The sequence below is a fragment of the Cygnus olor genome, chromosome 2 (genome assembly GCF_009769625.2).
Source record: "Cygnus olor isolate bCygOlo1 chromosome 2, bCygOlo1.pri.v2, whole genome shotgun sequence".
NCBI lineage: Eukaryota > Metazoa > Chordata > Aves > Anseriformes > Anatidae > Cygnus > Cygnus olor.
The window spans coordinates 151,429,632-151,454,778 of record NC_049170.1 but is presented as its reverse complement, the minus strand read 5'-3'; the positions used below and the strand labels follow the sequence as shown (position 1 = coordinate 151,454,778).

The window sequence follows — 25,147 nt, the reverse complement described above, 5'->3', positions numbered from 1 at the left end:
CATATCTCATGGATCATGCATAGCAAATCTGCTGATATGAGGAGCAAGGAGCTTTCCTTGTTTAGTTTTATATAAGCAGATTGAAAGTAGAGTGTTTGTTTTTTTTCTTTTCACAAGTGTGTCTCAAGGCTTTTTATATGAATGCTGTATTTGCATTATCTTTGAATAAAGATGGAGGTTGTCTCCAAGATGACCTGGTTGTGAGAATAAAGCATTATTCAGCCAACAAGGTAGTAAACCTGTGTTTGCAGGTACCTTTAATAAATTATCTGTCTCTTCAGAATGCATAAAAGTATTCAGAGGGTAAGAAAATGTACTCCCAAGGAAGTTAAAAAGGCGTCCTGGGAGATGATATCATAGCAATGAAGAAGGAAGTATTTTCCAGGAATGGGTGGTGATGAGGATGAGTTGAGGTATACAGGAAGGTAGCCAGGAGCATGTCTGAATACCTGAAGATTTGTGTCAGAGAATTCCTTGGTTCTCTAAGACGTGATACATTTCAATAATAAAAATGTACGTCACTTTTATGGGAACATTGTCATTTGTTTTTTTTCCAAATTGGGGAATAAAAATACCTAGTATTCTAAATACTACAAAATAAAATGAACAGATATTGCAAAAACGTGCTTTCACGTAACTGGGGCAAGCAAGGCTGTGTCTTCCTAGTTTAATGTATTGCAAAGGTTATATTACGCGGAAATAAAAATGGAATCGAGCGTTGAGTGCAGCATACTGCCTCGGCAGCAGAATGCAGCTATAAATTATGAGCAAAAGGCTTCGAGAGGAATGTAATTTATTTAGAAAGAAAATGTCTGCGTATTTATTTATATATATATATATATGTATTTTAAATCAAAAACGAGCTAACAGGGTTTGTACACTTAGAATCCTATGTAGCATTGAGTTCCATCTGTGGTAGGCATTTTTTGCTCAGCCCTGATACATAGTTAAAAGTGTGTGTGGATTTATTTTATTTAAAGAATTTTGGACTGTGACAAATTAGTTCGTATAAAGCTTGTATTTGCAAGTATAAAAATAAAAAAAAAAAGAGCTGTGGTGTCATTCTGATTTTAGGTCTCTGGCTCCTTCAGGCAGTGGATGTCATCTCTGTATATGGCTTTGCTCAGTGACTGCTCTCAAATAATGAACGTTCCCTTTCCTCTTCCCTCCATATTAGCGACTAAATTTAATTGAATATCAAAGTCCAATTTGCGAGATTTTTCTAGCCTACTTGTTCTAATTTTTCCAGATTGATATCTTTATGAGCAAACTCCAAGAAAGATTCCACTTTGTTTTTGTTTTCTGGGTGTCCAGTTTGCTTCAGTATTAGAAGATCACACTGAGTTTTATTTCTGAATCTCATCAACCTTAACGGTTGTCCTTTTCCAAAATATTGGTTTTGATTTTTGTATACTACCCTGCGTTCAAACACTCAATAGACAAGTGAATCACACTGTCTTTTCTGCTAGTTGAAGATGGGGAAGAAGTTCAGTGGAAATGTCTGATAGTGACTGTCTGGCACAGCACGCAGACAGAAGCCAAAGCTTTTGACAGCTCTTGCAAAGGAATCTAAGAAGAATCGCCTGCTGTGCACTGGCTTGAAAAAGAACACAGAGTTCTTAATATTTTATTAAATGTAAAAATTTTAACTCTTTCTGTCAAGATGCAAGTCAAGTAAAAGCAAGCATTGTATCATGGAGCAGAAGAAATATCTGTAATTGTGAACATTTGAGTTAGTTCTGATGCAAATGGATAATGGGTTAAACAGTATTAGAAAACATTTTCATAAACTCTGTGGTTCCAAATTTTCTATTTTTATCAACTGTAGAAATGCTTGTGTGGTTGAGAATATGGTGGTTTTCAGTTGCGTGTTAAAGAACACAAATTCTACTTTTTCTTCCAGATTTTCATGTATTGCTCAACTGTCATACACTTTGCTTGATTGAACTTGGGCCACCCTAAAAGAACTAAAATAGTTCAGCTGGTTTCTCTCTCTGTTGGTTCATGCATACACTGAAATTCTTATCGCTGTGAACCAGAGCCCTGGTGTGTGACCACCGCCACCTCCAGTTCTCAGTGCGCCACTTGTCCTGGAGCTGCTGCCGTGGTGTGGTGGTGGTGGTTGTTGGGTAGTGTTGGTTTGTTTTTGAGATTCTTGATGCCCACCGCTGTGCACTTTAATCATCTCAGTTTGGACAGTGAAAACTTAGGAAGTTTTCATCCATACCATTGCTGGCGGTGACCCTCTCTGAGAAGTGCATCAAGCTGTGAGCATGGCTGCCTTTCTGCCTGCTGAGGAACAAGTTTGGCATCAGTTCGCCACTCTTCAGGTACCAGACCCCCAGGAGCTTCAGGCTTCTAGCTGTTTCCTCCAGTGGATCATGTTAGCTACCCAAGCAGCCCTGCCATGGGAAATCTGTGGTCTGCTCCAACTAACACATTAGCTGGGCTGCTATCCTGACAATAATTCTGAGTACAAGTTGTCTAATTTTCAGTGACTTGAATGCGAATATTATATGGCAAACACTGCCAGCTTCATTAAAAAATAAGATTATCGGTCTGACATCATTTATGGGAAATTAGCTATGATCTAAATGGGAAAAAATAGAAACGTTTAAATTATTTCCTATATGTTCTCCATGGATAGCAGGGACTTGTGTAAAACATGCTGTGCATGCAGAATGTCCAAAGCTCACGCTTAAGTGCAATTAACTGGATCACTGCAAACAGTACCGAGCTGTAAGAGTCTTCATTCCACATGTCTAGACTAGTGTTTATTTTGATTTTATATTTTGCTATATCATAACAGTTCTTTCTTGTTAACTTGATTTCTTATATCAGATTGCAAGAGGGTAAGGAAGTTAAGTTATCTACAAAGAAGAAAATATCTAGAAATCTAACCTAAATTCATCATTATTGAGTAACGACCTCATCTTCCGGATTTTGAAACTATTCGAAACTATGAGGGAATCCCGAAAATATATATTTGAATATTACTCTTGCAAATACTCTTTTTCATTGCTGTGCAAAATCAGATCTTAAGTCCTTTTATTTTTATTTGGTACTTTCATCTTCTATATTTATAAAAGTTGTGGGGTTTGGGGAAAGTGGTTTGTATGGTAGCTTGTGCAAACTTCTGGTATTTGTGAAAGTAATTGCTATAAATTATTTATAACTGAATAAAAGGATTTTTCATGGATTTCTTTCACACTCCTCTTCTCCCTCCCCCCCTTACATATACATACTTAAATATGAGAAAATATTTTGTGTCTGTAGGTGGAACAGGACTAATGGGGGCAACCTATGGAATCCACAAGCAACTTAGTTGTAGCAGAAACAATAGGGTTATAGTAGAAGCTTCTAACTATTGGTTGTGTGGTGGTGGTGGTGTTTTTTTTTTTTTTTGTGTTAAGTATATTACATTTTGAATAAATGCTTTGTCCTATTGCAAAACTAAAATAGTTTTAAAATATTTTTTCTTCTCGTTCTGTCACTGATGCTCTACTCTGCCTGCAGACCATTTTCACATGAGTTCTTTAATTCAGCTTGGAGGGGCAGAATGACCTGAGACCTTCCTGCAGGCTGAATATGTTGTATCGGCAATTTTTTTTCCAGCTGTGAAACTACACATTTTGTGTTTTTAAATGTTTTAGTGTATTCTTTTGATTGATTAAGTAAATATATAAAGTTTCCTTATTTGCTGTTTTTACAGGCATTGGATCAAGACAGAACTGCACTACAGAAAGTAAAAAAATCTGTGAAAGCAATATATAATTCGGGCCAAGGTAAGACATTGTTTCCAGTTCTACATGAGAACTGAAGAATTTGATTTCAAGTTGGAAAAGTGTGTCTTGCGGTTTATGCTGTTTAAGTACATAGCATGTAGGATGCTTTTCTGTTTACCAGTGTTGGGATTAAATGTTTAAAAACTTCACTTTCTTTGGTTTGGTGTAAAATGGGAAGCAAAGTTTTCTCACATTCTTTCACCCTCATAGTCCTTCCTAAAGGCCTCTAGGAGAATTTCCATGAGGAAATTTTCCTGCTGCCTTAATTTTCAAGCAGATTTCTTCGACTAGAGCAGCTATAGGGCATTGTCCTAAGGTAGTATCCTAGGTGGAATTTATAGAGCGCACTTCTAGGTGAAATAAGAAGGGTAACTCGTTAAAAGTTTTTAGGAAAAAAAAAATCTACAGCTAGATGTATTTTATTCCTTCAGAATTTGCTCTCTCCTAGTAACACACAATAAAAATGGCATATCACTTGTTTGCCTAAATAGTGGAGGCTTACCATTATTTTGCTTGTTTGCAGAAGCTGTTGATGTTGTATGAAAGCTATAGAAGTGACTTTGGTGGAAGGATAGGTGGCTGGAGTATGAATTGATCATCGGAGTTCAGTAACAAATGATGATCAAACACAATTCAAAATACAAATCAGGTTTTAAAAATGTTTTAAATGTCTTCTACCTCTGTTTCTTTTAAGGCTTAAAAAAAATGCCCAAAAAGAATATGATAGCAGAGCTGTACACCTTCCAGTAACCATCTGGTTGTGAATACTGGGGTTTAGTAAATCCCAGTTCCTGTCCCCCGGCAGTAATAATCGGTTTAGCAAGCATTTTCCTTTTGCAGAGACACTTCTTAGTGGCCTTAGTTTAAAACCAAGAAGACTGTTTCTGTGTTGTTTTGGCAGAGGATTTTTTGTTGTCCCATTGACTCCAGTTTATGGATGTGCGTGAGCTTTTAATGAACTGTAGGTTCTTCACACTTCTGTTAATCACTAGCGTTGTTCTACTTGCATCATATTTTGATTAGCTTTTCTATAACTTCTGCTGCTGCTGAGTGTTTTTTTTTCCTAATAGGATGTGAAGCCAGGTACAAAATGAGAATAGTACTTGATTAAATGTGTATTTACTTTCGTGCTTTTAAAAGTACTCAGATGTTCCAAGCCGCTCTTTCTATTTGAAAGTACCTATTTACTGAACTTTAAAGCTGCTGGACATCATCGAACATGTGACAAGTTTTCTGCACGTTTTAAATCTATAAATGTTACTGGGGATTTTTACCCATTGTTTGATTTGAGTTTTGTTGTAAAAGTAATATTATTTTAAGTGCATGTAAGTAGGCCATGCTATGTTATGAATTTGTCACATCGAGTAGAAGTAATAGCAGGTTGGTTAATGGGTTCAATTGGCTGTCTTGGTACTTAAAAAGAAGTGCAAATAATTTGGTAGCTGTTTTTCTCCTTTTTTTTCTTTTCTTTTTTTAAAAAGTATTGTTTTGAAAGTACAAGTTAGTGCTCTCTTTCTCCAAAAGAATTCATACTATACCTAATACTCTAGCTCCCTCTTCAGAGTGCTGTTGTAATAGGCTACAGTATAATATGAAAATGTGCACAGGCGGCAACTCATACAGTAATTGATAAACTAGGATTAGTAAGAGGAGGAAAAAAAAGTGAAAGTGTTTATTATACATGTGGAAGCTTGTATAAATTGATATAAAAATATTGAGCTAATTAAACCTTAATCTCCCTTTTCCTGCTTGTACAAAGAGAATGGCTAAGGCATCTATTTTATGCTTCTCTGGTGAAAGTGGATTTTGCTGATGTTTATCTTCATGTAAAGCATGCTAGAAAGAGCTGTGAAGTGCATAGTCTTATATTGAACTCTCACCTTGTTCGGGCAACAGTTAGCTGACTATTTTCATGAAGGAAGCCTCTATATTTTTGAGAACTTGAAATTGGAATTATTTAAAAACTGTATTGTTTGCTAGACCTTATCTAAACTTGTAGAGTAGGAAATGCTTTTTGCAGCTCCTGTGCTTCCTAATCTTCTTTGAGAACTCTAGCCAGACTGATGGTGGATGGTTATTCAGCGGTAATACAGATTCTTCTCTCTTCAGATCAGTAAACCAATTCATACTCTACCAAAAGTCATAGCTAGAATTTTGGGGGGTTGTATTGGGGTGTGGGTGTTCCCGTTTAATTTTTTGTTTGTTTTTGCCTGAGGTAACATTTGGATAGTGCCATTTAGACAGTACAATGTCTCATACACAATTCTTCAGAAAACCCTAGCATTCCAGCTCTGTGGCGTGTTGGATTTTCTCCTCATTGCTGAATTACGAACCTCAAGGGACTCTCCTTTGTTACTAAGAGAATTTAAATGTCACCCAAAGATGTTTGCTTTTTGTGCTCAGCCCTCCCCCATCTGTCAGATTTAAATTTGGAACTACGGCTGTGGAAATGAAATCATACCAGCACAGAAATGTGGAAATCCCTTAAAGATCCCATCCTATTTATTTTTATTTTTTTTTCTGCCAGAAAGTACTGTTATGGAAAGTACTTTTTATGAAATCCAGAGGTACAAATTGATACCTCATTCTCACCACTTCTTTCGTATAGAGCTTGCTGTTTATTTCTGTCGTGATCCAGGGAATATGTAATAGGAACCTGTCTTATGTGACTGGTGCATGAACTAATGGCAAATCTGTTCTCACTAGCTTCCACGTAACATTTAGTCTAAATTCTAAGAGCAGTAGATTGCAGTCAGTTTTGCTGTAGATTTTCAGTAGTGTTTTTTAATTATTACTAGTAGTTCTGTTTCTATAGTATGACTTCCAGATATAGTCAAAAGAATTTAAACAACAGAGAAATAAAAACATGAAATGGCATGCAAGATCAAAGGTACTGTGTGGGACAAGCAGTCCATCAGGTCTCCTGCAATGATAAATAGAGGATGCTTGAAGAAATAGCAGAACACTGCAAGGATTGGGGGGTTTATTTATTATTTTTCTTTTTTCTTTATAGCTTGCAATGTTATGAAGATATGGAATTACCTAAGTCAAGATTAATACTATGGTGTTTGCTTATTAAACTTCTTTAATTACTTTTGACTTTTTTTTTTCCTAAGGAATATAAATTCATGTAAACCTTCAGCATTCACAACCTTGCATCAGTCTAGTTAAAGGCACTCTCGCTCCTTTGCAAAGCTGTCCCGTGCATCCTATTCAGGCCCCAAATCCCCTGAGAAGCAGACTGGCCCTGTCCATATCTCCTTTGGATCATTTGATGTGAAATTGAGGGGCTTTCCCATGTTCTTAATGCCTACGGAGAGTTTGAGGCATAAGAGTTAGTAGGGGATTTTGGAGTCCCCAAACTTGCTAGAGTAGTGTTAGAGGACCGCTCTTTGGAGGTAAACCTTTGTTAGATTCGGTGTCAGCTGTTCTGCCTGTTAAACAACGTGGATTGCCTTGTCAGCCACAATATCTTTTTTGTTTGTTTTTATTACCTAAGCCGTCACGTACATACAACCATCCTTAATTGTCTTTCTCCAAAATGGCAGCATTGCCTTTTCGTTTTAAAGAGGAAGGAAGAAGAGAGAATTTGGTGCGACAGGGACAGGAACTATGCATCATATGCAGGGTTTAAACACACAAGGATGGTTTATGCTGCTCTGTTGCATCCTCTGTTTCTTAACCATTTCTTATGGCTCAGCTTTGTTTTGCTTGGTTGTTGAATGTCGAGGTGATGTAACTCCAGGACTTGGTTGTACAACTAGATATGATGATTTCTTAAAATTAGGGGGGTTTCCTCTTGTGCGTTATGCTGCCAAATGCACGTGTTCATCCATCAGTTGTTCAGCATATCAAAACGTAGATTTCTAGGGTGACCTACATCTGCTTAAGAAGCGATTGGACTGTGCACTTAGTCACATGGTCTAAACTTTTGGGCAGACCTGTGCGGTGCCAGGAGTTGGACTTGATGATCCTTATGGATCCTTTCCAACTCGGGATATTCTATGATTCTGTGCTTTCCTGTGCATTCACATGAGGATGAGCTGAACTGGAACAATTTCTGCCTTGAGTGTAAGGGAAGGGCAGACGCCAAACTCCAGTGCGGGGATCTTTGTTGTAAACATCTGTTTAGACAAATTAATTTCACATCTGGAATCAGCTTTTGTTTTTATTGCCCTGAATAACCCATAGTATTGTATGGTAAAAAAAGCAACAAAGTTTATCTCTATGAAGCTTATTTCCTATTCCACTATATCTTGTTAAATGATGTGGGCCTTTTCATAAAGGGCTTTGCTGGTGACCTCCCTCAGAGAAAAGTAAGTGATTTCCTTCCTTTCCCCCACCTCATCTTTTTTTGACCAGTTATTTCTGTATGTGCAGCTCGTTCCTGTTATCCTTTGCTTAGTTCCTTTGAATGTTTTGGTGAGGGACAGATCTTTTCAGGAATCCAAACGGGATGCTGAACCTGGAACTCCTTTCCCTACGTGCCTGTTGATTCCTTGAGGGCAGGGGGGAGGAAATAGTTTAGTGAAATAAAATTTCCTTACATAAAACTTGTTTTTCTTGTTTAGCATTTTATATTTATCTGCGTGTTATCCACCAGTTCTTTTCTGCACTGTAATTCCTACCAATTTGCCTGAGTAATATATAGGCGCTCCTGCTCTGTTGGTGTGTACTTGAATTCTCAGCTCTCTGTGGAGCTCTTATTAAAAACAGCTATTAGATTTGTCTCATTTTCCCTGTTATATTGAGGCTGTTATAAATATGGGGCTTTACTTTACAACTATGTAGTTTACATATTCGTCTTCTCTGCATCTTGGTCTAAGTGATTTGCTGCTGTTCATATTTTGCAGCTTCTATGAATTCTCCTGTTAGCACTTAAATTTGATACAAGCCCTTGGAAGCAGCGTTGAAAGGAAATCCTTACAGAGAACTTCTTGAGGCCGTTAGTGATGAACACAAATGCAAAAAATCCTTTATCTTTCTGGTATGGCTCGTCTTCTCTCAGTGCTCTTAGAGCACGGTGATGTGGAGGACCTGCAAGTCACAGAGCTGCACCTTGCTCTAGATGTCTTTGAAAGAGACTTTTATTATGTTGTCTTTTGTAATCTCAGTCCAGAAGGCTTTATCAGCAAGTACAGATGAGAATACAATGGTCAAAGATTTTTTCTACTCGCTTTTTCATTTCATTTCAGCTTTTTGAAGGATGAAATAAGAAAGCGTGTTTTATGATTTCAGATATCTTCTTTTGCCATCCTCTTTAACTTTGCCAGCTGTCTTGTTCTTTCTGAGTCTTTCATGTGTGTGTTTTTCCATTCATAAATGCAGCTTGGCTCTGACCTTTATTTTTCCTTTGGCTGCCCAGAGAACAAAGCACTTTTATAAGTGCAACATGAAAACAGTTCCAAGTTGATCAAGATTCTGAGTTGTGATTCCTCTTTTTCAGACTGGGACAGATAGGCAGATGTAATTCAGTAAATTATATATTCTTCAGGCATAATTTAGGTCAAATCAATAAAAGGAAGGAGTTATGTTTGTGCATTTTTTGTCTGTAAGCTATTCAGCTCCTTTTCTGTTCTTCAGTGTTCGCAGGTTCAGGTCAGAACAGAATTGTTTAAGAGTGTATTTTGTCTGTTATTTCCTGCCCTTAACGCACAATGCTCCAGACCTGCATTACAGTGGAGAAGTGAGGGTTGCTGCAACACTGCTGCACGTTGTGCCCTGCCAGAGTTTCCTTGAAACAAAGGTAAATTCTGTCCTGATTGTTCCTCAGAGCTGGGGCTATGGATTCTGGAGAAGAAGCAATAAGCTGAGAAAATAGCACTGCTTTATCCAGTCCAGCCTCTTGCTTTGCCTACAGCCGCAGTGGGGTCCTGACGCGGGCTCAGCCACTGGCTCACCTGCCAGGACACATCGGGGAGGGGACGATTTGTGAGCTCCCGACCCCACTTACAGGTCTCTTGAAGATCTGTCCCATTGTCAGTGGGAGCAGAGCACACCCCAAAATGTCTGTGGTCCTTGTACCACCTCTCAGGGAGCTGCTGAAGCGGATGATGTCTGGGGAAGCTGTTATATTTTCACAATATTGAGCTTTGTTTACAATATTGGGAACATGTGAGCCAGTTTGAGAAGGAAGACATGGTTTGTATATACTGCTGTCAGTGTTCATGTCTCTGTGGGGTTATTGAGGTCGTTCCTATACCACTTATGTCTACGGAAGTAAACATCAGGTCATGCACGAACTTTACGCACTTATAACTTTCTGCAAAGGAAATTACGTTAGGACACTGGGAAGTCACTTCTGTGTTTGCATGAGGAGTCGGAGCTCCAAACAGTCTTTGCTCTAAGCATCCTGGGTTTTTATATGTTGCTTTTTAGCATAGGATACTTTACAGACTTAATTTTTCAATGCGTCTTTAAGGCCAAGTAAAGAACTACAGTGCCTCTTGATAAAATGAAAATGTTTTTATGCCTTTCACAAGACTTATGTTGATACTTATATAAAAAGAACTACATGCCTTATTCGTACACAGTACTTGAATGTTGTGTGGTTGTTGCGTGCAAAGTAAAAGGAATACCTCTGTAATCAGTCTGATGTCTAGATGTAGGTGACTTGTGGTATGGGATTCGGGAGCATTTCCTATATATTGTTCTAGGACAATCATCTGCTTCCTGCTTCCTTTTTCTGGCAGAATTACTTTGCCTTTCCACAGATAAAGGAAATAGTCTTGTGCTTGTTCTTTTTCAGTCTCCTCAAGAATTATTCTTGAAAATGTCTGTGCTCTGTGAAACAACACAAAATGCTTAAAATGAAAATGCTAGGAAATATACTGGAGTTACAAGTGCTTTATCCTGTCCCTGCAAGCACAGGGACTTGATGATCTAACAGGTTTCCTACCGACTTTGTTCAATTACCCTTCCTCTTCCCTCAAAACAGTAGGATACATTGGAGCTTTATTAGCTCAGGACTGCATAAGCCAAATCTCTTTCTTAGCTCAAGCCTTCTGTGTATATTTATGCAACAGCTTTTACATCAAAACAAAATACATATTTTATTTTTACACAGTGGTTTCCTTGGTTTTAATACTAAGCTATTTGATCAAAACCATATGCTTTTGGAACAGTTTTAGTCTTACTAAAAACATACTGTTCAAGCTACAATACTATATTAACATATGATTAAATATTTGGCCATTTGAAAACCTCAGTGTTAATGGCTGATGTTAGAATGTTACTTGTCTGCTGTGGGGTTTGGAGTTTGTTTTCGGTAAATAAGCAGTGTGGTTGTTTTGGTTTTGTTTCTACTTTTTTTTTCTTCTAATAGGAGATTCACTTTTTTGTTGGACCCTTAGTGGACTATTTTAGGTATCCATAATACCTTGGAAGTGTTCCTTAACTCTTAACCAGCTCATAGTTAAATGTCAAAGTAGATCCATGCATTGTGAGAAATTATCCCCAAGCCTGGTTTGAAATTTATAGCCTTTTGTTTTTTGGGGTTTTCACAGGTTTTTTGTTCTTCTTTTTCCCTTGTGATTCAAATGCTTTCATGCAATACAACCAGAAAATGAAACTTTGCAGGGCCTTTGGGGAAAAACACAGTCAGTACCTATTGGCAATTATAATTAGATAGATATACATATTTCTTTCACTGCACAGAGCAGGCAGTAGTTGGAATAGCTGTGGTTTTGTCTTTGTGGCTTACGGAACAAAAGACAGACTAGGAATCTCATTAAAGTTAAATGCTTATGTAACTAATACCAACAAATTCCTCAAAGAGAGACGGAGATGATAGTCACTCTCAAATGGCTGTAGCAGTAGATTCTCTATTTAAAGACAGTAAAATGGAAGTAAGAAAAAAAAAAAAGTGAAGAGATGCCAGAAAGGAAGGTAAAAGAAGCAGGAAAAGCATTTCAGGAACAATGGTCTGTAATTCAGAATTTCTTTTTCATCTTTGTGTTTAGACTTTGTTTTTGTTGGCTTCAGTTTTGTTTTCTTGGTTCAGACCTCTCTGTATGTCAAATTTGCTATTAAATATATTAAAACAAGTATTTGGCTATATACCAAATACTGTGGGATATATTCTGTGGGGATAACACAGTTTTGCAGGTTAAAAGGGAATCTTTTCCTGAAAGACAAATTTCTTTTAAACGTGCTATCTGATTCAGATCTGTTCTCCTTAGATTTATATCTGGTGCCATTGACTTTTTGTTCTGTGAAAGCATTCTGTGCTGCAAGCAATTAAGTGTCTACTTCAACGTACACCTTATTATAAATTCCTGCATTGTTTACCCAACACAAAATGAGGACATGTTCTTGGTTTGGCTGATCTTCTACTGAGCTTACTACTGCATTAACGAACACAGAGGTTTCTTAATACAAGTATTCCACACCAATTCGAGTGTCAGGTTTGAAAGAAGTGTGTATGTCTCCCTATTAATTCTTTTAAATATTTAAAATATTTTAATTAGTTTTTAGTAAATACATTATTTTGTGGCTTTTTTTTGAAAGAATGCTGTTTGTTACTACATTGCAATATATTTTTGAGCTACCTTAAAATAATAGTGTCTACAAGAAACTTCTGACTCTTAATTTTTCTTTGCAGATCATGTTCAAAATGAAGAAAACTATGCACAAGTATTAGACAAATTTGGAAGTAATTTTTTAAGTCGGGATAATCCAGATCTTGGCACAGCTTTTGTAAAATTTTCCACGCTTACTAAAGAATTATCAACGCTGCTGAAGAACCTGGTGAGAAATTTCATTTTTTGCTTTTTAGTTTTTCCACAATAAGGTACAGGAACGTTCTCAAGTATTGTACTTCAGTTCCTGATGACTGCTGATAATTTTAGAGATGCTTTGCGTTTTTTTCAGAAACTAACACAATACTGCATTCAGAGATTATCTATAGAAAGTGCTACTACAAACTCTGTTTCATTTTTAATTGGCAGTTAAGAGGAAAGATGAAAATCTTGAGGTTTCATTCTCAAGTGATTTAAGGTGTTCCGTGGACCTTAATTCTAACTCATTCTGTGATTTCAAATATTTCTGGTTAAAAATTTGATACCATTAGTTATGGTTGTTTTTATCTTCAAACCTTTCATCTCTTGGGAAAAAACTAATGATTTGGGGATGATGCTTAGCTGGTGTTAGTGCTCCATTTTCCCTTTTATATACAAAGTATTCGTTGCTTAAATACTAGGCTTTTGAAGATGATGTAAAGGTTTCTCTCTTTTAATGAAAAGAAAGCTTTTTCTCATCTAAAGTTAGTCTTAGGCCTTTTACTTCTGATGAGAGATGAATAATAAAACCAGTCACAGCAAACAGATCTTTGAATGCTGAAACTAATGAAGCCCCATTTCCTGTGAATGTGTATTTTATGGGTTTAATTGCCACTGTATTCAGAAAGTGGAAGCATCAATTTTATATCTTTCTTGTAGCTGGGCTTCTCTCCAAGTGTTGTGGTGTGTAAGGTATAACCAGTGTTGCAGCCTTTCGTTGAACTGTAAAACTTCCAGGAGCTTCCTTCTTGGCATCCCTGGAAGTATTTCCAGTCCCCTCCTAGTGGGAGGTGTCCCTGCCCAGGACAGGGGACATGGAACTAAGTGATCTTTAAGGTCCCTTTCAATCCAAACTATTCTGTAATTTTGTGAAATATCCCTTTGGTCAGTTCGGGTCAGCTGTCCTGGCTGTGTCTCCTCCTAACATATGCATCTCCACTGGCAGGGCATTATGAGAAACAGAAAAAAAAAAAACTTAACTCTTTTTAAGCACTGCTCAGCAACAGCTAAACCATTGGTGTATTATCAACACCATTTTTCATCACAAATCCAAACCCTAGCACTATGAGAGCTACTATGAAGAAAACTAACCTTATCCCAGCCAAAACCAGTGCAGGCTGGCACAAGTAAACTGATGTCATTGTTGCAAACACAGGCAGATACTTCATTGTGGGGGCATTTGATTTTGTTTACTTTTTTAGCATTGAATGATGTTATGCATCTAATAAATAATTCAAGTGAACTGTGGCTTGAAGTTCTGTGTCTTCACAAATGAACTCCATGTTTCTCTATTCCTCAGTTATTTCTTGGATCAGGGACTTTCAACTGGTGTAAGGTGGAATCTCATAAAAGTTGGTCCTTCCTCAACCCCTGCAGCATTTGGTGGCTGCTCTCTCTGAATCCTGAGAGCTGCCAGCACAATCACAGCTGCCTTAGGTCAGATCAAAAGTCCAGGTAACCAATGCCCTGGCTTTGACTTCCATGCTGTAATCATAAAACCATCTGCAGCTGAGACTCTGGAGCTGGAGGCCGTATCTTTTTGTTTTGTAGTCCTCGTTAGGTATTACTTCCATTAGTTTGTCCAAGGCTTTCTTGAATTTATGCTGTGCTTGGCACTGAATATGGTGGGTTCCTTCAGAGTGCTGAAGTTAAGTGCTCTGAAATGTCAGTTCAATCCCTTTTCAACTTGATCATTTCATTTATTGTTCCCAGATTCTTATATCTTACAAGAAAGTTAAGAATTTCCATATTTTTCCATGACTTTACAGATAGCAGAGGAAGCCAAAGAATGACAGCTAATTTCCTAGCTGATTCTTAGTTATCCCGATTTCAGTGATCCTATTACCAGGATCATCTCATTTGTTTCAGTGTTGGCAATTTTAAAGAACAGTAGATATGCCAGGGGCCTGCTTTCTTCTCTGAAGACTACTGTCATTCTGGGTCATTTTAGTCTCCTTTAAGCATATTTTAGCATGCAATTAAAATCTGTATTTTAAAATGTGTGTTAAATTGCATTTTGAGGATAGCTTGAGACTGGTTTCTTGGAAGCTCACAGCATTTCTTGCAGGGCTTCTACAGAAATGTTTAACTTCTTTTGGCTGGCAAGCAAGAATTATAGGATCATTGTATTTCATTTTTTTATTTTTATTTTTTGTTGTTTTTGGGTTTTTTTGTTGTTTCTGTGGTGGCAGTGTTTTAAGTAGTGCTCACTGAGAAGAAAAAACTCAAGTTAAAGAGCCATACCAGATGTGTTCAAGGCTACGTCATACTGCTTCAGCTGGTCCATGAAACATTATCTACCTAAATTCTTGTTGACAGAATGCGAAATTGGCTATTGCAAAATTTTCTTCATTTACCAGTCTCAAGCAAGCTTATTTTAACAGTGTCTCAGCATTTCAAAAACACTTCACCTCTTCTCTCTATATATGCAAGTCTGCTTTGTTTACCAACTGTTCTGCTTAAGCATAAATCCAATACAATTGCACTGGAAACAAAAGTTATTCGTGATATAAGAATAGAAATTGAGGTCCAGTGGAAAAGAAACTGGGAGTTGCCATTACATGACACTGAAGAAGAACATCCTGTTTGTCCTATTTCTGAGATTATAGAATCATAGGATACTGTGAGTTGGAAGGGACCCACAGGGATCATAAAATCCAGCTCCTGGCTCCACACAGGATCACCGAAAAATCAGATCGTGTGTCTTAGAGCATTGTCCAAATGTTTCTTGAACTGTCTCAGGCTCGGTGCTGTGACCACTGCCCTGGGGAGCCTGTCCCAGTGCCCGACCACCTCTGGGTGCCTTTCCTTAACCCCCAGCCTGACCCTCCCCTGTCCCAGCTCCATGCCGTTCCCTCGGGTCCTGTCGCTGTCCCCAGAGAGCAGAGCTCAGCGCCTGCCCCTCCGCTCCCCTCGTGAGGAAACTGTAGAATTAGTGAGGAGCTGAAGAATTCAGATATCTTTAGGAAGAAACGAAGGGAGCAGTGGAATAGGAGAGTCAACAGACTTTTCTTGTGGGTGCTAGACTGGAATAATACTGATACACATCTCTCTGCACTGATCCTGTGCTTTCAGCAATCAGACATACGCGGACACGTTCAGATGGGAGCCCGATGATAAATGTTTCTACTGTCGAGAGCATTTCCACAGATATGTAATCAACAAGGCAGGAACTTAATGGGGTGAAATTTAAACTATTGGGTGTCTAAGCAGATGCCACATTTCTACACCAGGCAAGGAGAAGAACAGTTTTCCCAAGTAGTTAGGAATAGTCAGTCGAAGACCTGATAAATCATTGCCATTTATGTTGGTAGGTGAATTAACATGTGCCTTGCACATTACTTGCCTGTAGCACAGCAGGTCCTTGCTTCTTACTCAAGAAGTTAAAAGAAACATTTATTCCCCCCTTCATACTCCCCCCCAAAGAAATAACCCACCTAATAGGCTTCCTACATAATTAAACAGTATTCAACTGTGAGCTTAAAAAGACTGAAGATTATCTTGATATGTTTTCAGAACTTACTTATGTGCTCTTTTTAAAATTCAGTTTTTATATCACCCTATATATCTAAAGGCTAACTGTAATGCCTTTCTCTCTGATTCAAGTGAACGTTTATTAATTCTTTCCAGACTTTCATTTCCTATTAATTTAGAAAATCTGAGATGGTTGCAACTTCATTAGTGAAGTTACAAGACATGTTGGCATGTCTCATGGTTTGATAAAATCATAATAGACTTTTAAATATCAGCAGTATCATGTTTTTTCATTTCAGCTCCAGGGCTTAAGCCACAATGTTATTTTCACTTTGGATTCTCTCTTAAAAGGAGACTTAAAAGGTGTCAAAGGGGTAAGTGTTGAAAACGAGCTTTATATTTATGGAAATGCTTTTAGGTTCAGCTGTCTTCTGGCTCTTCCATTTACCATGAGATTGTTTCTTAATGGTGGCATCCATTAGTATCTCTGTAGAGGAAAAAAAAAAACCTCAAAATTGGCATGGCTACAAGTTCAGATGCTTCTTTAAAATTTCATTGTAAATTCCTGTCTTAAGAAGCACAGGAAAGCAATAATTCACAAGGTTCAAAAATAATTATTTTTTTTCAACAGTTATTTGAATGTCTATTAAAAAAAAAAAGTATTTTTGTTACTGTTTATGACTTGATACCTTAACTTTAAAAACAAAGTTTTAAAAATGCTTTAAGTATTTTTTCTGTTTCCAAAGGACCTCAAAAAGCCTTTTGACAAAGCCTGGAAGGATTATGAAACCAAATTGTAAGTATCTCTCCCTCCCTTCCTCCCTCTCTCTACAATCCCTTTCTTCCTAGTCCCAAGCTATATACTTTGTCTTCAGATACAAATGTGAATATGAGCAAGAAATCTGTGTTTTTCCAGTATCGTGATCTCTTGTGCACTGATAGAAATAAAATAGTTTGTTTTCTTTGTGAAAGAGTACCCAATATTTCTGTAGTGTAAGGAAGATAATTAATGCTTAAATACTGAACACTGTGCAATGAATTGCGGGGATTTCAGATGGCATTCACACGTTCTTATAACCATGTGCATATAATCTATTGATAGAATGACATAATATTTTTTTAACTGTATTGCAGAACTATGTTTTTGAGAGGCAAAATTTTTAGTGAAGTTAATGTTGCTTCTGAAATATCTGTGCTTAAAAAAAAATAATAAAAAAATAGTTTTCTTACTATGGTACCTGTCTATGGGTAAAGAATGATTTGTAAAAATAGACAGCTGGCAACAAGTAGCACCTTTGTTTCAGAAATGTTAGTGGAATGGTTCAGAATGTTCAGGCAATGTTAGGCAGCATCAGTTGCTTTATCAGAACTAAAGAGGTCTCAGGAGTTGATTTATTTTTTTTTGTTTGTTTATTTTGGTATCCTCTGTTTCCCTTTTTAATCATGTTATTAGGTTTGCTTCACTTACGTCTAACCGGGAGAACAAAGAAAAAAACAACTTTCTTTTTACATTTTTTTTCAGTATGTCAGTGAAAGAAATAAGGAATTTTCTATTGTTTAAAGTTCAGAGATCAATAAAAAAAAATAAATGCCCACATCGCCTATCTTCCCTGCCCCTACAAGGGACACCAGTCTAAAACACACACTGCTTTGTCATGGGTTTTACAGAAGCACGGGTTCAGTGTTTATCTTCTCAAAAGTGTAGCTAAAGAGGAGAAATAAATAGTTTAGATTTTTCTACTCTGTACTGAGAAATACGGAGCAGCAGCAGAGAAACTACTCTGAAATCTGAATAAGGGGAGCCACATGATAAAGCTGTAGTTAGAAAATCTCAGGATGGAGTCTTAGTTCTATATTTGTATTTCGCTATTTCAGACTTCACTGTTGGCTTTCTCTGAAAATATAATGACTGGAAGTCATACCATTTGGTGTATGTGGTAAACTTCATGCTGTCATCTTGCTTTTCTTAATGCCTGCTGTAGGAAGCAAGAAACTTGTTTAAGATATTTTGCCATTTTCTTACCAAGTCAGTAGTTTCTTATATGTATGATTGACATTGCAGTATATAAAGATGACAGCTATGGAGAACATCATATAGAAAAAAATTACATACAGATTCTTCTCACTCCCTCCCCCCTCTACTCAGTAGCACAGTTAAAGGATTTAAAGGAGGAAGGACAGCTTCATGACTGGATTAAAAAATAATACTAATAAAAAGTTTCATTATTGATGGATTTAAAAAAAAAAAAGGAAGATTTACTATCATCATTTACTACTCATCTTCAGAATGGTTTCTTTAATATAATACTCACTTAAGAAAGCAAAAAACAAACAAATGAAAAACCTAGATAACATGATAGAAGAAATTTCCTAAAATCTATTCCAATTTCAGTACAAAAATTGAAAAGGAAAAAAGAGAGCATGCGAAACAGCATGGGATGATACGAACGGAAATAACAGGAGCTGAGATAGCAGAAGAAATGGAGAAGGAAAGGCGGCTCTTTCAGCTACAGATGTGTGAAGTAAGAAGTTTCAGCTTTTAATTAAGATGCTGTAACGTAAAGTGCTTTGTGGGTCTTTCTTAAAGCAGATTTCCACACATTTGTCATTTAGTGGGGGTGGAGGGAGGAAATTATTTCAAGGTAACATAGTACAGCAATATAAGGATAGTTTCTTTAGCAACTATGAAACTTGGCTTCCTTTTTGTTTTACTCTATTTTTTGTTTGTTTGTTTTTAGATTGTTATAATAAGGTTTGTGGGCTGAAAATGCACCACAGAAGTATTTTTTATTTTTCAGGTGTATGGTTGAGCTTTCAGGAAGAAATTTTTTTAGGAATGACCATATAAAGTGTTACCTAATTTATATTTAATGGTAGTGGACTGATAGTTTGAGTCAACACCCAAATTGAACACAAAGATAATTAATTAATTGAGCAAATGATGTTTTATTGTTTGAAAATAGTTGAATGTTGTAAGGCATGATAATCAGCATATTTTTTCACTGTCCATACAGTATCTTATTAAGGTTAATGAAATCAAGACAAAAAAAGGTGTGGACCTTCTGCAGAATCTCATTAAGTATTATCATGCACAATGCAAGTAAGTGCAATGCTGTTAAGTTTTATTTACAGTATTTCATTTACATCAGTGATTGCTTTCCATTGTTCTGAATTTGTTTTGTTGACATCAGGAATTCTTACCACAGTTGTGACCTGCCAGCTGACTTGTTAGGCTGAAGTCTTTCAGTAAAGAGTATAAAAGTAACTGGTGGAGGAGCCTGATAGAGAAAGAGGCCAAAGGAAAACACTACATGTTGCATACAAAGTTCATTTTAGTTCCTGAGGCATGGTAGAACAGAATTTTAGAAGTAGCTTGTTTATTCTATTTAACAGTCTCATGTGGATTGCTTTAAACCATTGTGAAAAACATTAATTTCTTTGAAATCCTAAAGCTTCCTAAGGAAATTCGTATCCCCTGAAGGGGTTAAAAAAAAGCTTCACAGTGATAAAAAATCAATTGATTTTCTTCACATTTCTAACTTAGAATAAATGCCTGAGGATAGAAGTAGGAATTGTTTATCTACAATAGCATGTATGCCCTGCAATAAACTGCTAACTAGTAAATTCAGCAGTGCAGTTAATTGAATGTGCACTATTTGTAACATTTTACAAGACTAATTGTTAAACTTTTACAATTAGTATCTGGCAAGAATTACATGTATTTTAGGTGTTGCCACCTCATTTACTAACATGAAATTCTTGTTTGGCTCATATTTTTATATAGTGAAACTAAATTCAACAAGGTAAATTAAATATATCTGGACTGAAATACAACTTTCAGGCCTTTCCGAAGTATATTGCTGTTAGAGGAATGTGTAATCTGTGGTGGAAAATGGTTAGATTGATAGTAAAACTGTTCACGTTGGGATAGAGATGTTCTTATTTCTGAACATTGAGCTGGGTAAGTTTTTAATATAATGGGAGGGGGGAAAAAAAAAGTAAAACCAACCTACTTTGTTTTATGAATTATTTGTATTCCTGATGAATCACAGGTATTTTTCATTATAGTTTCTTCCAAGATGGCTTGAAAACAGCTGATAAACTTAAACAATATATTGAAAAGTTGGCTGCTGACTTATATAATGTAAGTTTGCTTGTAAATAGTTGAATGTCTGAAAATAGATTTTTTTTTTTGTTTATATGGATCAATTTTAGATATTTATATCCTATAAATTGTGTTCTTTGACTCTGTGCATATAGCTAGACTGAAGAAAAACATCTTGTCTCTATCTTAAAGCTTGTATTCTGTTGTTACAGTTATAAGGAAAAGCAGCTGTCATTCTACTACTGATTTAATGTTGCATTTAAAATAGACCTAGTTTAAAATGGGAATCTTTGAATTGGATTACATTACTAGCACCAATTTTAGCTGCCACTTTCACTTTTTTTCCCGTGTACAGCTGCTTGATGATACCACCACAGTTTGGGTTAATTAACTTTCCTGTGGTGTTCATGGAAGGCACGTAGTAATGTATAATCAAAGCTCATTTGTCACCCAAGTGCTTTTGTATTTTATAATCGGAATTACAATAATTCCATTTGCTATTGTAGTTTGTGGCTAGATTAAACAGTATTTCCATTCCTTAAGTCATCTGTCAAGCTTATTGGAGTTACTTAATTAATATTTCAGTGACTGGCTTAGTTGCATTAGATGTAATGAACTGTTGAAGTGTAACAGAACAGGGCATACAGAACTGTATATTTACCTTAGCTTGCGACTTGTAGTTTATAATGGTGATCTCTTTCAATAGATAAAGCAGACACAAGATGAAGAAAAGAAACAACTTACCGCTCTTCGTGATTTGATAAAATCTTCTCTGCAGCTTGATCAAAAGGAGGTAAATAATTTAGATGTACTATTTTCAGAGATAATGTGAATTTATGAATTCTGAATTCAGAAATTGGTTTAATTCATTCTCAGTTTGTGTATCAATTTATTTAGAAGAGTTACTTTATGAAGAATGCAACAAAACTAATATTTAATGTCCAACTACATTTCAACAACCAATACCTAGACTAATCCTTGGTTTCACTTTAATGTATCAAAATAAATTATTCAGTGTTTTTTGTACAGTTTTGTATTATTTTTTTTTAGTTTACTGTTGTGGTAGTTTTAGTCAGCTGGGCAGTTAAGCTGTACCACAACTGCCCTTTCAGTTCCCGTCCTCAAAGGGAAAGGGGGAGAAAATACGATGGAAGGGGCCCAAGGGTTGAGATAAGGACAGGGAGATCACTCAATAATTATCATCATAGGCAAAATAGACTCAGCTTAGGGACGTTAATATAATTTATTGCCTATTATAGAGCAGTGAGAAACTAAAAGTAAACTACAAACACCTTCTCCCCCTGAGTGGCGCAGAGGAACCTGTGGTCAGTCCGTGACGCTCCCATGAGATGCCGTCCTTCCCTAACTGAGCCTGCGGGGGCTGCCCACAGGCAGCAGCTCTTCAACAACTGCTCCCACACAGCTCCGTCCCACGGGGTCCATCCCCCAGGAGCAAACTGCTCCAGCACGGGTACCCCACGGGCGGCAGCTCCCCCCAGACCCCCTGCTCCTGCGTGGGCTCCTCTCCATGGGCTGCAGCTCCGGCCCGGGGCCTGCTCCTACAGGGGCTCTCCATGGGCCGCAGCCTCCTCCAGGCCACATCCACCTACTCCACTGGGGGCTCCTCCATGGGCTGCAGCATGGAGATCTGCTCCATGTGGGACCCGTGGGCTGCAGGGAGACAGCCTGCTCCACCAGGGGCCTCTCCACAAGCTGCAGGGGAACTGCTGCTGTGTGCCTGGAGCACCTCCTGCTGCACTGACCTTGGGGGCTGCAGGGCTGGGTCTCACCCCTCTCTCCCAGCTACTTTTTTTTTTTTTTTCCCTTTCTTAAATCTGCTCTCACGGAGGTGCAAACATCGCTTATTGGCTCAGCTCTGGGCCAGCATCAGGTCCCTTTGGAGCCAGCTGGAGATGGCCCTTACCTAACATGGGGCAGCTGCTGGACTCTTCTCACAGAGGCCACCTCTGCAGCCCCCACTACCAAAACCTTGCCATGTAAACCAATGTAACTATAACAGTTGCAGTGGATCAGATAGATACTTCATCTACCCCAGCATCCCGTCCTTGGCGATGATCAAGAATGAATGTTCAGGAAAAAATGAAAAGTGATGGAAAGCGTGCTTTTCTTATATCCTGCCATCCTACGGCCATGTTGTGCTCAGGATTTTCCTGACTTAAGTGGTCCTGGGTAGACATGGAGACTTGCCTTTACATAGTGATTTCCATATTAGTGTTCATCTGTTCAGCTATATGGATTTTGTTATGCTGTACTCCTCCCCAAACCCCTTTTGCTAATACTACATCATAATGAGGAAAATTTGTGTATGAACCAGATAAGTGCTTGAGACAGGGCAGTTAAAGACTAAAATACATCCACAGTTGCACTGTGGTAACAGAGGTGAAGGGAAAACATGCAATGTCCTTTGCAGGTGTTCTGGAATACTCATTAAATTAACAGCTAGGATACAAATAGTGAGTTTTTACCTATGATAACATGTGCAAGTCATAGAGCCTGAGAACTGTTTTTTTTTTTTTTTTTTTTTTTTGCTTTCCTTTAGGAAAGTTCAGTTATTCTCCTCTGTTCATTTTTTTCTTAGGTAAATAAAAAATTAGTATTTGTCAAATATCTATTCATCTTATTAAATTCCTCATATTTAATAATAAATATTTAATGATTATTCATTAGACAGTTAGCATTCCATTACATATATTTGATCATGCACAGATATAATTGCGGAATATTACTAATATCAAATATACATAAGAATAGAACTTATGAGCAGTTATACTGAGTCGGCCAAAGGTCTCCAACAGTGATCAGTCATGAGTTTTGAGTAAAATGTAGAGCAATTAATGCTGATGCTTTCCCACAATATTTTCTTGTTAATAGTAAGACTATCTTGGTCGTGTTTCCGTACCGATGATAGTACCTTTGTATTTAGTACCCCTCTGTTGTTTTCCCCTCTTTGAACTTGTACAGTTGCTTTCCAAAGCAGTGTAAACTAGTAGTGCCTGTTTCACCCATGTCTTCCCCACCATCATGGCATATTATCTTAAAACCTTCTTCTTTTGTTTTGAACTTTTAGATGTGCATACCCTTCTCAGGATGGCAGTGCTTGTGGATTTATGATAGCATCACTGCCTTTTCTGATGTCATTTTATTTTATTTTTTTCTTTCCACAGATGTCCTAACATTGACTTACTTTTTCACCAACCCTTAATGTAGCGGAGTATTTAAAAACAACAAAAAAAATAAAAATAAAAAAAATATAACCGTAGCATCCTTTTCTGAATGTTAATAGCCAATTCACAGTATCTTATTTTTCCCCTATGCATTACTTTGCATTTGTTTACAGTTATCTTCACCTATCTACTGTCAAGTTACTCATGATTGTGAGATCCTCATGAAAGTCTTTCTTAGGTATCCTGAATAATGTAATACCATATAGCAAACTTGGACAGTTTAGCCAGTTTAGCCTTTTCCAGATTGTTTAGTGTTTGACACCATGTGTCCTGTCACATCTCTCCAGGAAATTCATTTATTTCCTGCTTTTAACTTGTTTGCTCTTGTAGCACTGTAATTGTTTCACTTTTGGAAGTGAAAGTTGTGCCGACTGAAAGTCCAGATAGACTGTATCAGATAGATTTCTCATGTCTGTCTGCTTACTGAATCTTTCACAAAATTTCAGGAGACTTTTAAGGCATAACCTTTCTTTACATAAGCTGCACCTGTTCTTCCAGTATTATATATGCTGAAAGAATAATAAAGAATATTAATACTAATTTTCATAATTCTCTTCATGTGGTGTGAAGCTTACCAAATCTCTCTTTTCCTGTAATTCTTTTGGAACCTCGTCAAAAATACAACTTCAGTAATTGGGGCAAATAAGTATTTTTACGGGTTTTGACATAATTTTGAAGGTAGCATGTTGTAATCATAGGTATTGCATATAGATAAATGTCTTGAAGTTAGTGAATTATTTCACAGTCACAATTAATAAGGAATGATTGAGTCCTTTCTTAGTGTTCTTTTCTTTTGAAGACTTGCATATGCGTGCTTTCATAATATAGATGTACATCTGAAACAGATAAACTTTGGCAACTAGGCTGTTTCTCTCCCTGCATCTTTAATCCCATCGCTTTGAAGGACAACACAACCTCAAAACATGGTTTTAAGAATTTCTTGGATATGTCACCCATGATGACAGGTGCATCTTTGAATAGATACCAATTTATTGTAAGATGTGCAGCCCTTTCTGGTAGTTGGTGTTCCCTTATCTCATCCTCTGCTATCTTTCCCAATACTCTGCAGATGGAGGAAAGAAATAACAATGTGCACATGGACCCAGTGGATTTTTTTCCATAAAACATATAAAACTTCACATACATGTGTTACATTTTTAATCTCCCTGCTACCTGAATCACTGTGACTGTAACTTGGGCTCGTTCTCCATTCTCACTGCCAGAAATTGAACAAAGAACATTAGATTTCAAAAGCTAATTGGAAATAATTTTTAAATTTGTGAAGTGTTTTATGGGTCAATTCAGGATACAAGATCAGGAAACAAAATCCGTTCTCTCAGTACCTTTTTCTTTGCACAAGCTACTTACCTGGGAAGCAAAGGAATAACTCCTTCTCTCCTGGCTGCTGCATGTGCTAAGTTCAAGCTAGTGAATCTGAGAATTAGGACAAACAAGTCTTTATTCTTAAGTGCCATGTAGTGTACATATGTGGCAGCATATTGTACAAGCCAAGTTTCAAAAGCTGCTTGCGGGGTATCATGAAGTAGAATAATTAAATGAGTTGTACTGGATGTTAGACTGTTAGTTTCTTGGTTACGTTTTTCCTGAACGTGTAGCGAGAATTGTTCTGTTTCAGTGGAAAGTAACCTCATTTTAAAAATAAAAATAAGTCAAATTCTGAAACTTAGATATATCTAAGTTGTAATAGGAGTAGCTTCACAGGCATCAGGAAAATAAACTATAAAATTATAATATAGACAA

At 37.1% G+C, this 25,147-nt stretch overlaps 1 protein-coding gene across 9 annotated transcripts in view; it reads left to right on the top strand.

The window, feature by feature from the left end:
* ASAP1 (ArfGAP with SH3 domain, ankyrin repeat and PH domain 1) overlaps window positions 1-25,147 on the top strand; it is a 147,638-nt gene that overhangs the window by 70,372 nt on the left and 52,119 nt on the right. For all 9 annotated transcript variants that reach the window (XM_040547179.1, XM_040547182.1, XM_040547183.1 and 6 more), the window contains 8 exons: window positions 3,713-3,785; window positions 12,388-12,533; window positions 16,336-16,410; window positions 16,783-16,832; window positions 18,429-18,558; window positions 19,051-19,136; window positions 20,105-20,180; window positions 20,848-20,934. In XM_040547179.1, coding sequence (XP_040403113.1) covers window positions 3,713-3,785; window positions 12,388-12,533; window positions 16,336-16,410; window positions 16,783-16,832; window positions 18,429-18,558; window positions 19,051-19,136; window positions 20,105-20,180; window positions 20,848-20,934 — 723 coding nt within the window. The remainder of the gene's footprint in view (window positions 1-3,712; window positions 3,786-12,387; window positions 12,534-16,335; window positions 16,411-16,782; window positions 16,833-18,428; window positions 18,559-19,050; window positions 19,137-20,104; window positions 20,181-20,847; window positions 20,935-25,147) is intronic.